Source organism: Triticum aestivum, chromosome 1B, assembly GCF_018294505.1.
Source record: "Triticum aestivum cultivar Chinese Spring chromosome 1B, IWGSC CS RefSeq v2.1, whole genome shotgun sequence".
In the NCBI taxonomy this organism is placed as follows: Eukaryota; Viridiplantae; Streptophyta; class Magnoliopsida; order Poales; family Poaceae; genus Triticum; species Triticum aestivum.
In genome coordinates, this window is record NC_057795.1 from 375,565,555 (window position 1) to 375,578,495 (window position 12,941).

Consider the following 12,941-nt stretch of genomic DNA (forward strand, 5'->3'; position numbering starts at 1 on the left):
TCTTCGATCTTGCTTTTAACAAGTAGGAATTTGTCCCAAAAGTGGTGGACCGTTTCCTGAGGTTGTTGTCGTATGTACATCAGGTCATATATGTCTGGAGGCCCTGAGTTGCTTGGAGAGTATTGATTGTGGTGGGTGGGTGGGTTCAAATTTGAATCCCGACTTGGAGCTTGAAAAATCTCCGAAGTGACCGGTTCGGATCCGGGGAGATCGAAGTGTCCCCCTGATCCAGTATCCGAGCCATAGTTTAGGAGACTTGGAGTACTGTCTGATGGTAGAGTATTCGACTCGAGAGGTTCAGAGATTCGAACATATTTGGTTCTCAACATAGGAGGAGAAGTGTCCTCGGCTCGTTCCTTGATGACCGCAACTAGGTGGGTGATCGGCGGGTGATGAATCTCCCTCTGGTCAGGATTAAGCCTGATCCAACCATAATCTGTTGAAACCCCAGGGCGGCGATGCGGTATAGCAGCTTGTTTAAGGACGAGACGTCTGCCGGATCCATCTTTTTGGATCTCGAGACTGATGCGAAGACGATTTTCGGCGGTTGTAGGGGTGTTGCAGGCTTGATGGTCGTACGGGCACCTATGATGAAACGGACGAACTGGAGGGTCTACCTAGAAGTCAGGCTCCCTCCAGAGGTAATGTTCTTGTTGATGACTAGGCGAGCCATAGATCGCTTTTTCAGGACTACACAACAGAGCTCTCAATGAAAGCACCAATGTCGGTGTAAAAACCGGCAGATCTCGGGTAGGGGGCCCAAGCTGTGTGTCTAAGGATCGATGGTAACAATGGACAAAGGGACACAATGTTTACCCAGGTTCGGACCCTCTTAAAGGAGGTAAAACCCTACGTCCTGCTTGATTGTATTCGATGAGTATAGGGGTTACAAGAGTTGATCTGCCTCGAGATCGTAACGGCTAAGCCCTAGCTTGTCTAGCCTATGAGTATTATTAGGATAGCCTCTACGGACTAACCCCTCCGGTTTATATACAGACCAGAGGGGCCTAGGGTTTGTACAAAGTCGGTTTCACAAGGGAAAGAAACAATACATCCGGACTCTAATCTTGTCGTCCACGCATACAAGAGCCCTTCCCGAACACGAAGTGATGGTCCTTAGCTTTATCCTCACTGCCCATCTAGTCCGGCCCACATCCTAGAGCTGGACAACTAAGGACCCCTGAAACCAGGACTCCCTCACCCCCTTTCCTTCTCCCTCTCCCTCTCCCTCTACTTCCCTCTTTCCCCCTCCGTTAGAAAGGAAAGGGGGGCCGACTAGGACTAGGAGTCCTAGAGGACTCCCCCATGGGGCGCGCCCTAGGTCCAGCCTCCTCCCCTCTTCCTCCTTTATATATGGGGGCAAGGGGGCACTGAGGGAGGCCTGGATTAGGGGGTCCTCAGACAGCCGGACTATATGCTTATGCCGGACTGTTGGACTATGAAGATACAAGATTGAAGACTTCGTTCCGTGTCCGGGTGGGACTCTCCTTTGCATGGAAGGCAAGCTTGGCTATTCGGATATGTAGATTCCCTTCTCTGTAACCGACTTTGTGTAAGCCTAACCCCCTCCGATGTCTATATAAACCGGAGGGTTTAGTCCGTAGGACAAGAACAATCATATTCATAGGCTAGCTTCTAGGGTTAGCCTCTACGATCTCGTGGTAGATCAACTCTTGTAATACTCATATCATCAAGATCAATCAAGCAGGAAGTAGGGTATTACCTCCATAGAGAGGGCCCGAACCTGGGTAAACATCGTGTCCCCCGCCTCCTGTTACCATTAGCCTTAGACGCACAGTTCGGGACCCCCTAACCGAGATCCGCCGGTTTTGACACCGACAGGCACCTCTAGGCACATCAATTGTTCTTAACCGTGTGCGGTGCCCCCCTCCACTGTTTACTCCTCCGGTCACATTGTCATAGTGCTTAGGCAAAGCCCTGCGCGGATCACATCACCATCACCATCACCACGCCGTTGTGCTGACGAAACTCATCTACTCCTTCGACCCTCTGCTGGATCAAGAGTTTGAGGGACGTCATCGAGTTGAACGTGTGCAGAATTCAGAGGTACTGTACGTTCGGTGGTTGATCGGTTGAATTGAGAAGACGTTCAACTACATCAACCGTGTTAAGCTAACGCTTCCGCTTTCGGTCTACGAGGCTACGTGGACACACTCTCCCCCTCTCGTTGCTATGCATCTGCTAGATAGATCTTGCATGAGTGTAGGAATTTTTTTGAAATTGCATGCTACGTTTCCCAACACTAGGATGGATCTTTTCACACTTGGAGGGGAAAAGGGATGAACACCAAGAAACAGAAAGAGGAATTCACTCCAACAATACCAAATTACACATCCACTAGAATAGCAACACAAGATCCACAAGTTCACAAACACAATCAAAGGAAAGATACAATGGTAGAGTTCTTCCCACTCCTAGGAGATGAGGTCTTGATGATGGTAGTCTTCTCCAAGTTGGAGGTCTTGAAATCCATAAGTGGGTCCTCTCCAAAGAGGCCTTGATCTCCAATGGAGGTGGTAGAAGGAGCAAAGCTCACAAATATCTCATCTGATACTTTGCTAACCCTAAACATAACCCCAGGTATGGAATATATAGGCTTGGGGTCAAAGTGGAAGAAGGGGAGGTCCAAAACGCTATCTCAGCCGCCCATCCTGTAGGGCCCGTGCGCACGGGTAAGTTGGGCCCGTGCGCGGGGGTCCCGTGCGCACGGTACACGCCCGTGCGCACGGGGTGCTACAACTATAGCTCCATGTGTAGTCCGTGGGCACAGGGTCGCCTGGGACTTCCTGTCCAGCTGTTGTTTGGCTCGGTCTTCGTCCTTGGTGACTTGGGTCGCTTCTCCTTGGACTTGGGGGTGCTCCTCAGCTGCTTGGAAGGGTTCCTCTTCGTACCTAATGAGGCATAAAGTATTTTGGTGAGGTAGCAACCAAGTTCCACTTGTATCCATATGCATGTCAACAAGGAAGGAGTTCACCTCGGTTTCCATTGCACGTGCTCTAGCTCTTGTCATGGGTCCACGTGGTGCTTGACGTGTTGGTGTAGAGTCCATGGGGATGATTGAAGGATGCTCCGCATCAACTGTGATCTTCATCACATACGTCTAGCTATACGATAATTATAGCATAACATCGAGTAGGCCTAGAGAGTATTCCTCCATCATCGATGGAGGATATCTCAGTCTTGAACTATCAATACCGAGACATACATTTTCGTATTACCCGTAAGTTACTTTTGTTGTCACCCACTTACAGAGTGTGTTCGGTAACCTCAAAGTAACCTTCTGGTATGCTGGTATACGATATTCTCATGGTCTGAGAATTTAAGTAGACGTTAACACTTTATATGAAAACACCAGCAACATAATAATGATATTATCTCTTAGTAATTTATAAGTTGAGTATATCCAACACCGTTGTTCTGGTAACAATGTGTTCTCATTATTGATAGCATCCTTGTTACAATAACAATGCCCATGCTTAAAAACTTGTGTGCCGCGGACCACTTCATCACAATCGTGTGTGCGATGCACACCTTATCCCAGGCCTTGTGCGTCCGTTGTGGCTTTTGAACCACGTGGGATAATCCAACCTACTACAAATTTTTTGTGCGTGGGTATGCTAGAAAAGGGAAAATGGTTTCTCCAGAATCTCATACGTGGGCCACGCGCATTGTGGCCCAGCGAAGCCCGCCCACTTATTTTCCTACCCACGCAACTGGAAAAACCCTATTTGCCGCACACAGTGGCAGATAGTCGGAGCTTCGGACAGGTCACCCAAGACCGGGTCGACCTGTTTTCCTTTTTTATCTGTGTTCTGTTTCTATTTTTCTTTTTCTATTACTTTCACCTTTTCTTTCTTGTTTCTTTTTCCTTTTTTCCCTTCCAAGTTTATTTTTCATTTTTACTTTTTTCATCAATTCATTTTTTTTAAATCGAAATTTGATGTTTTTTTAATTTTGAAAAAATGTTCAAAATTCCAAAACTTTGTTCCGGTTTTGAAATATTTTTAGAAATTTCAAATTTTTACTTATTCAAAATTTTAAAAATGATTGAGTTTTCGAAAATTGTTCCAGATTTTTTTTAAACATGTTCCAAATTCAGAAAATATTCTTGTTTAGTGAAATGATCATAGATTCAAGGCAATTTTTTTAAGTAGTCCTACATTACTTTTTTACACACAGTCGTACCAATTTGTATACGTGTGTGGAAATACATGTAGTAATGAATTGGATGAAGGATGGATGAACTAAGCTGGATGAAGGATGGACGGATTGGCGAGTGAGCTAGCGGGAAAAGGACCCTGGATTTCTTAAAATGAACATTTTTAAGAAAATGCTTGTGTTTTACAAAATTGTTCGAGATTTTTAAAAGGAAAATTGCATTTTAAAAAATACTCTAAATTCGAAAAGTATTCTTGTTTTAGTTAAATATATTCTCAAATTCAAAATAATGTTCGCGTATAAAAAAATATTTTCTAAAATTGTTCTGAAAACATGTTTCCGTTTTCAAAAATTATTCACAAATCAAAAGAGTTTGTGCTTTTATAAAGTTCATGTTTTCAAAATATGTTTGGCAATTTTAGAAAATGCTCCCGTTTCAAAATTTATTTTTGCTTTCCTAAAATGTACAGAATATGGAAAACTATACGCATTTTTAAAACCGTTCAGTTCAAAAATTGTTCATGTTTTCAAGAATATTCAGAAATTCATTATAATTATTATTTGTTGGAAATTTCCAAAAAATATCAAAAAATATTTCAAAATGCTGCAGTTTATTCTTAAATATTTGTGCTAGCCATTGGTTAGTCGGGCGTGTTTGTTCGAGTGGCTAGCAGGACTTGGTCGGATCTTCGAGGACGTGAGTTCTACCCTTCAACTTGTCTGGTTTTAGGTTTTTACTCGCGCCTTTCAAACACCAGGTCGTTTCGGTGCCTGGGCCTTTCAGAACCCACTCAACTTAGCCAGCCCAACTATCCGGGAAATAAGGCAAAAATATTTTAAATTCCCACATTGCTCCTTTACATACAGTTGTACCTATTTATATACGTGTGTGAAACTACATGTAATGAGCTGGATGAAGGATAGATGAATTAAGTTGGACAAATGATGGACGGATTGGTACGTGAACTAGCTGGAAAAGAACCATGTATTTCTTAAAGAAAGGAATTTCAAGACACACGCTACAAACTTTTTGAAGACTGCTACCCAAAGAAAAGAAAAGAGAAAACCCAAAGCTACTGGACCTGATGAGGGCAATGACAAGAACAAGAAAGTGTGTGCTGCAGGTCAAGCTGAGGAGGGGAAGGAGGATGATAAGGAAGCTACCGGGCCAGGGGCTCCCGGTGACCTGGTGGACGCCAAGGGCGGTGCCCGCCAGGAGCCATGACGATCATGGGATGGAACTGTCGAGGCCTCGGGCAACCTCGTAAAGTTCAAGAGCTCGTGTGCCTTGTGCACACCTATAAGCCCAAGCTCGTCTTCCTCTCTGAAACACGGCAGAATAACCACTATGTAAGGAACTTAAAGTGGAGGCTCGGCCTTCGTCATTGTATCACGCAACTCGGCACTGGAAAAGGTGCCGGCATTGCCCTCTTCTATGATGAGAGTGTGGAAATAAAAAAGATTTCCGTGGGGGCGAGATACATCGATGTGTTAATTCGTTTGAATCCTCATGGTATACAGTGGAGAGGGACCTTTGTCTACGGTGAACCAAAAGCACATGATCGACACCATATGTGGACACTACTTAGAAGGATTAAAGATACGAGTAATCTCCCATGGCTGATGATGGGCGACTTCAATGAAACCATGTGGCAATCCGAACATTTTTCTTCCACAAGGAGATCCGAAAAGAACATGGAAAACTTTCGGAAAGTTCTATCAGACTACAATCTGTTTGATATGGGATTCAGAGGGCCAGGATGGACGTACAACAATAAACAACAAGGGTATTCAAATGTTCGAGCACGTCTGGACAGATGTGTGGCATCACCCGAGTGGTCAGACTACTTTAAACAGGCCACTGTAGAACACATTTGCTCGTCGAGGTCTGATCATCTCCCTGTACTGCTGAGAGTTGGGGAAAGGAAAGAGTGGAGGCCTGTGGACAAAGGCAACAGTGGTACTTTTAGATACGAAGAAATGTGGGAAAGGGCTGAATCGTTACAACCAGCGATTACCAGGGCATGGAAGGAGGATGGTCCGGCTGGGAGCTTACAGAAGATCAGCGCTAAGTTGACACACATGCAAGAGAGTTTGCGCTGCTGGGCCGCTAAGGACTTTGGTTCGGTCATCAAAAAAACTTCAGAAATCCGGTCGAAGCTAAAAAGGATATGGAACTCGGCTCCATCTCCAGAAAATCAGAAGAGAGCGGATAAGTTAGCTCAGGAGCTGGATGAACTTCTCCTTAGGGAGGAGATCATGTGGAGGCAGAGGTCACGTGCTACTTATCTCAGGGAGGGGGATAAAAACACAAGATGGTTCCAACAGAAAGCGACCTGGAGGCAGAAGAAGAACACAATCCTAAACCTGAAAGATGATAACGGAGTATGGGTTGAGGAGGAAAGAGGTATCAAGGAAATGACTAACTCTTTCTTCAAAAAACTATATGAGAAAGAAGAAGGGGTGGACCCGAAAGAGGTTCTGGATCTAATCGCGGCCAGAGTAAACAATGATATGAATGATATGTTGACTAAACCCTTCTCTGAGACAGAAATTGGAGATGCTCTTTTCCAGATTGGTCCACTCAAAGCCCCTGGCCCTGATGGGTTCTCGGCTCGATTTTTCCAAAGAAATTGGGGGGAAATCAAAGATGACATTGTAAGAGGACTTCTAGAATTTTTTGAGAGCGGTATTTTTCCCGAAGGGATAAATGACACGGTGATCGTCCTAATCCCTAAAGGGAAGAACCCCCAATCTCTAAAGGATTTTAGACCCATTAGCCTATGCAACGTCATCTACAAGGTGGTGTCTAAATGCCTTGTCAACCGTCTCCGGCCGTTACTGGACGAGATTATATCTGAGACTCAGAGCGCCTTCATTCCGGGCAGGATGATCACAGACAATGCTATAATTGCATTTGAATGCTTCCACAAAATCCAACATAGTAAGAATGCCAGAGATAACTATTGTGCCTATAAGCTGGACCTAGCTAAAGCCTATGATAGAGTGGACTGGAATTTTTTGGAAGGGGTGCTCCAGAAAGTAGGATTCTGCTCGAAATGGACTGGATGGGTGATGCAGTGTGTTCGTTCCGTGAAATATTCAGTGAGATGCAATAGAGGTTTGCTGGACGCGTTTGTCCCATCCAGAGGCTTGCGGCAAGGGGACCCGCTCAGTCCGTATTTGTTTCTCTTTGTCGCGGATGGACTGGTACATCTATTGAAAAAAGAAATGGCTGCGAACAACGTGACTCCTATCAAAATAGCGAGAAACAGCCCAGGTATCTCAAACCTGCTCTTCGCGGACGATAGCTTGCTCTTTTTCAAGGCCACAGTGGAGCAAGCTGAATCCATCAAGAGAGTGTTGGACACCTTCCAAAAATGTACCGGCCAACTACTCAGTGAAAGCAAATGTTCCATCCTATTTAGCGAAGTATGCCCAGCTGCGACGAGAGAACAAATAAAAAACATTCTTGGGGCACAATCAGATACCTTTGAGAGCAAGTACCTTGGTTTACCTACTCCGGAAGGAAGAATGAAGGACGAACAATTCCAACCGATTATGGACAGGCTCAGGAAAAGATGCAGTGACTGGTCAGAAAAGTTCATGTCCTTTGCAGCTAAAGAGGTCCATGTAAAATTGGTGGTCCAAGGCATTCCAACCTATATCATGAGTGTATTCATGTTATCAAAAGGTTTCTGTGGAAAATATGAGAGGATGATTAGGGACTTTTGGTGGGGAGACGAAGAAGGACACAGAAAGGTCCACTGGATGTCTTGGGAACGCATGACTAAACCCAAGAGGTCAGGCGGTATTGGGTTTAGAGATATGCATCTCTTTAACCAAGCCCTTCTTGCGAAACAAGGATGGAGGCTAATCCAAAACCCGGACAGCCTCTGTGCGAGAGTGCTGAAGTCTAAATACTATCCCAATGGTAATCTTCTAGACACCGTCTTTGCTTCAGATGCGTCCCCGGTATGGAGAGCAATAGAGTTTGGGCTTCAGCTCCTAAAGAAGGGGCTCATCTGGAGAATAGGGGATGGCAGGAGCATACAAATCCAACGGGACCAATGGCTACCGAGAAGAGAGGGTCTATTGACAGCAGCCTTTATCAGGAGGACTCGACTGAGGTGGGTCAACCAGCTTATGCTCCCGGATAGGAAGGAGTGGAATGAAGAACTCATCCGACAAATTTTTTACGCCTTCGATGCAGATGAGATATGCAGAATCCCGATCCCGGCCTCGGAGGCGGAGGACCGAGTAGCATGGCATCATGAGAGTAACGGAGTGTTCTCAGTGAAGAGTGCCTACAAGCTTGCTGAAAAATTGGCCCAATTAGAGCACACCCCATCGAGTTCATCAAGGGAAGCAAATGATCGCAGTATCTGGGATCTCATTTGGAAAACGAAGGTGCCGGGTAAAGTTCGGATTTTTGCCTGGAGAGTAGCGACTAATACGCTAGCAACAATAGAAAATAAGCACAAGAGAACCCTTGAGCTGGATGCCATATGCAGAATCTGTGGCAATGGAAGGGAGAATGAATTCCACGTGGTTGTCATGTGCACAAAAAGCAGAGGGCTCAGATCAGCCATGAGGAAAGTATGGAATTTGCCTGAAGAAAGGAGCTTCTGGTACACAGGTAACAACTGGTTACAGGTTCTACTTGATTCTGTAAATGAGGAGACCCGAGCAAAAATCCTACTGCTATTTTGACACTGCTGGCACCTGCGGGAAGACTGCGTACGGAGTGATGGCAGTCAGACAATCAGGTCTTCAGTGATGTTTCTTGAGAAATATGAGGAGGAAATTAGGATGGCAGAAACTACAAATGCTTCGTCGGACTGGAAAGTGACTAGTGGAGGGGTCAGCGCCATACAAAGGCTTCCTGAACCCCGGGCCTTGCACTGGTCCCCTCCCAGCCGAGATACAGTGAAACTGAACACTGATGCGGCCTTTGACACTGAAACTGGGATTGGAGCGGCTGGCACTGTTGCTCGAGACCATCACGGCAAAGTGCTGCTGTCCGCTTGCAAAAAGATGCCGACCTGCAGGAGCGTGGAGGAAGCAGAGGCCAGAGCAGGCCTGATTGGATTACGGCTATTGGCCGGTATCCATAACGGTAAGGTAATCCTGGAGATGGACAATCAAATGATTGTGAAAGAAGTGGAATCCCAGATTCCCACGCGGTCTGACTGCTATGGCCTCATAATGGATATTAAGCATGCAATGAGTGCCTTCCCTGAATGCAAGATCGTCCATGTGAACCGATGCAGAAACAGGTTGGCACATGAGCTAGCTGCGCTCAACAGAAGAAGTGGAGACCAGATGCTGCTAGCAGACGTACCGACTAGTCTACGAGCTATGATGGAAGCTGAATGTACTAGTCTTACATGAGTAGCGTTGTCTACTCTACATCTCAAAAAAAAGAAAAAAGAAAAGAGAAAACCCGACTATGTGAGCTAGGTGCATGGAAAAGAGAAGGCCCGGCTCACTCCCATATTATGAAACTTCACACCTTAAATCCTCCTGATCAATTAATGAAAAAATAGCGGAGTAGAATTAACTCTGTCGTACTATATCGGGTTTGTACATGGAAAAGACAAGACCCGCCTCACTTTCATATTATGAAACTTCATACCCTAAATATCCTCTCAGATGAATGGAAAAATGGATTGAATAATTCACGAGCCTTCTTTGGTGTGCGATGACCTAACAAAACCCTTAAATCCCCTCGATCAATTAACAAAAAAAATGGTGATTACTTCACATGGGGCGAAACCCAGAACCTAAATGTTACTTTTCGGCCTACACACAGGGTTTTGCTTGTACATATAATTCTCACTAAATTTAAATGCATACTTTTTTTCCTTCCTTTGCAACGCACGGCATAGATGCTAGTACTTTATAGTTTATACAGTTTTGCTAGAACTTATCTAGATGAGATATAATTTGGCTACTTTATAAAGCACATCATGTGTCCAATCGCTTGTGCGTGCATGATAAGGCGTGTCGTGCACGAGTATGCACGAAGTGCATAAATACGCCCCAATGAATCTAGTCTAGAGTGGCTCCATGCATGCGAGTTCATCCCCTTCGTCTGTTCGCTGCATCGGCATGAACCCGCACGACACCACCGTACCGGCCAGATCCAAGAAAGGCGAACGTGCCATTGACCAGGCCACGGCGCCGGCACAAATGTGTCGACTTCTCCTTTGCCGTTTGCCACGAACGCACACCTGCCCTTCTCAGACAAACGAACAAAACGACCTGACCACCGTTAGCACACTAGCCACTTTTAGCAACTCGTCGATCAAGCCTGGCCATTGCGATCGATCACGACGAGGTCGTTGGAATGAGGGGCGGGGGAGGGGCCGGCGATAAGCAGCCGGCCAACGGCATGCATGGCGGCGCCGGCGGTGCCTCAGCCGGCAAGCCCAGGTCTTATTTCCTCTACGGCATCCTCCTCTACGTCGTCCTGCCCGTGCTGTTCCTGTACATGGTCGTCGCCGCGATCTCGCCGATCTACAACCCGCGGTGCTCGCCGGAGGGCGCCGGCGCCATGGTGCATTTCGTGGTGGCCAATCCGAATGCATCCTCGTCAAACACTTCCATGAGGTCCCCGATGGTGTCGGCGGACGAGGCGCCCACCGGGCTGCGGCACATCGTGTTCGGCATCGGCGCCTCGTCGGCGCTGTGGGAGAGCCGTAAGGAGTACATCAAGCTGTGGTGGCGGCCGGGGCGGATGCGAGGGTTCGTGTGGATGGACAAGCCCGTGGAGGAGTTCTACTCCAAGAGCTCGCGCACGGGGCTCCCGGCGATCATGGTCAGCTCGGACACGTCCAAGTTCCCGTACACGCACGGGGCCGGCAGCCGGTCGGCGCTGCGGATCTCCCGCATTGTCTCGGAGAGCTACCGCCTCGGCCTCCCGGGGGTCCGGTGGTTCGTCATGGGCGACGACGACACGGTGTTCCTCCCGGAGAACCTGGTGCACGTGCTGTCCCGGTACGACCACACGCAGCCGTACTACATCGGGTCGCCATCCGAGAGCCACATCCAGAACCTCATCTTCTCGTACGGTATGGCGTTCGGCGGCGGCGGCTTCGCCATCAGCCGCGCGCTGGCCGAGGAGCTGGCCAAGATGCAGGACGGGTGCCTGCACCGGTACCCGGCGCTGTACGGCAGCGACGACCGCATCCACGCGTGCATGTCGGAGCTGGGCGTGCCCCTGACGCGCCACCCGGGGTTCCACCAGTGCGACCTGTGGGGCGACGTGCTGGGCCTCCTGGGCGCGCACCCCGTGGCGCCGCTGGTGACGCTGCACCACCTCGACTTCCTGGAGCCGGTGTTCCCGACGACGCCGTCGCGGGCCGGGGCGCTGCGGAAGCTGTACGACGGGCCCGTGCGGCTCGACTCGGCGGCGGTGGCCCAGCAGTCGGTGTGCTACGACGGGGAGCACCAGTGGACGGTGTCGGTGTCGTGGGGGTTCGCGGTGATGGTGGTGCGCGGGGTGCTGTCGCAGCGGGAGATGGAGACGCCGGTGCGGTCGTTCCTCAATTGGTACCGGCGCGCCGACTACACGGCCTACTCGTTCAACACGCGGCCCGTGGCGCGGCAGCCGTGCCAGAAGCCCAACGTGTACTACATGCGCGACTCGCGGATGGACCGGCGCCGGAACGTGACGGTCACGGAGTACGAGCGGCACCGCGTGAAGCCGCCGCCCTGCCGATGGCGCATCGCCGACCCGGCCGCGCTCCTCGACCACATCGTCGTCCTCAAGAAGCCCGACCCCGATCTCTGGAAAAGGGTAAGTACATTACCCATGCGCGCTGCTTTTGCTTCTCCCTTTCCATTCTTGAAACACGATACACATTTTTGGTCGTTAATTCACGAGTTCATTGCTGCCGTTGCCAATCGCGCAGTCTCCGAGGAGAAATTGCTGCAAGGTGCTGTCGTCGCCGAAGAAGGGGGAAAACCGGTCGATGACGATCAACGTCGGGATGTGCAGAGAAGGCGAGTTCGCCAAGATTTAGCTGACTGGCCGGGATTGGGTTGGTGCTCTGCTCTCAACTCAGTTAGCTTCATATTCTGCATGTACGTACGTACCTTGACCTTTGGCCATGTTGCTTGTGCATGCAGTGGGACTGGTTAAACAGGGGAGGAGGAGAGATAATAGCGGTGGCGGAATAGGTCCCGGCCGGAGCGAGAAACGAAGGCCCAGCCAAGATTGTTACTCAAGAGGACGGGACAAAAGTAGCTCGTTAATTAGCCTTGTCGATCCGCCGGGTTGGTCAGACTCGGATGGTGCTGAACTGCTGACTGGTAGTTGTACACCGCGACGGCGCATGCATGCATGAGATGTGAGGATGATATGCGACGGAGTCTGTGTAGAATAGGAAGCGCCGGGAGGTTCCTTTGTGCTTTTGGTGTAAGCTATGTTCCATCGTGCAGAGGAGCACGGCCGACTTGAATTAGCAGAAACAATTGTGTTTAATTGTTGGTTGAGGAAAACAAAAGGACCGCACAAAGAGATTGGATAATACCAGCAGGAGAATATCACATGATACCAACACTTATACGCTCCCATGATATGTTAGGTGAAAGTAGCAGGAATCGATCTATTGCATGGTGTATTTGTTCTCAATCTCGATCACAAGCAAAATACACGAATGAAAGAGGAATTGATATGAGCCTAGGGTTCTAGCCACCGCCGCCAAGCCGTGATCCATTGGATGCCTCTCTCCATCGGCAGCTCTGGTTAAGTA

The 12,941-nt window shown here is 48.4% G+C and overlaps 1 protein-coding gene across 1 annotated transcript; it reads left to right on the top strand.

The window, feature by feature from the left end:
- Positions 1 to 10,380: 10,380 nt before the first annotated feature.
- LOC123091506 (uncharacterized) lies at positions 10,381 to 12,740 on the top strand. The gene is made up of 3 exons (XM_044513042.1): positions 10,381 to 11,983; positions 12,099 to 12,227; positions 12,316 to 12,740. The coding sequence occupies exons 1-2, from the start codon at positions 10,532 to 10,534 to the stop codon at positions 12,207 to 12,209; spliced, it is 1,563 nt and encodes a 520-aa protein (XP_044368977.1). The 5' UTR covers positions 10,381 to 10,531; the 3' UTR covers positions 12,210 to 12,227; positions 12,316 to 12,740.
- Positions 12,741 to 12,941: the final 201 nt, after the last annotated feature.

Bases quoted from the DNA above. Each gene is read 5' to 3' on its own strand.
- LOC123091506 (XM_044513042.1), top strand. From the start codon at position 10,532: ATGAGGGGCGGGGGAGGGGCCGGCGATAAGCAGCCGGCCAACGGCATG. The intron at 11,984-12,098 runs GTAAGTACATTA...CCAATCGCGCAG, and splicing joins ACCCCGATCTCTGGAAAAGG to TCTCCGAGGAGAAATTGCTG.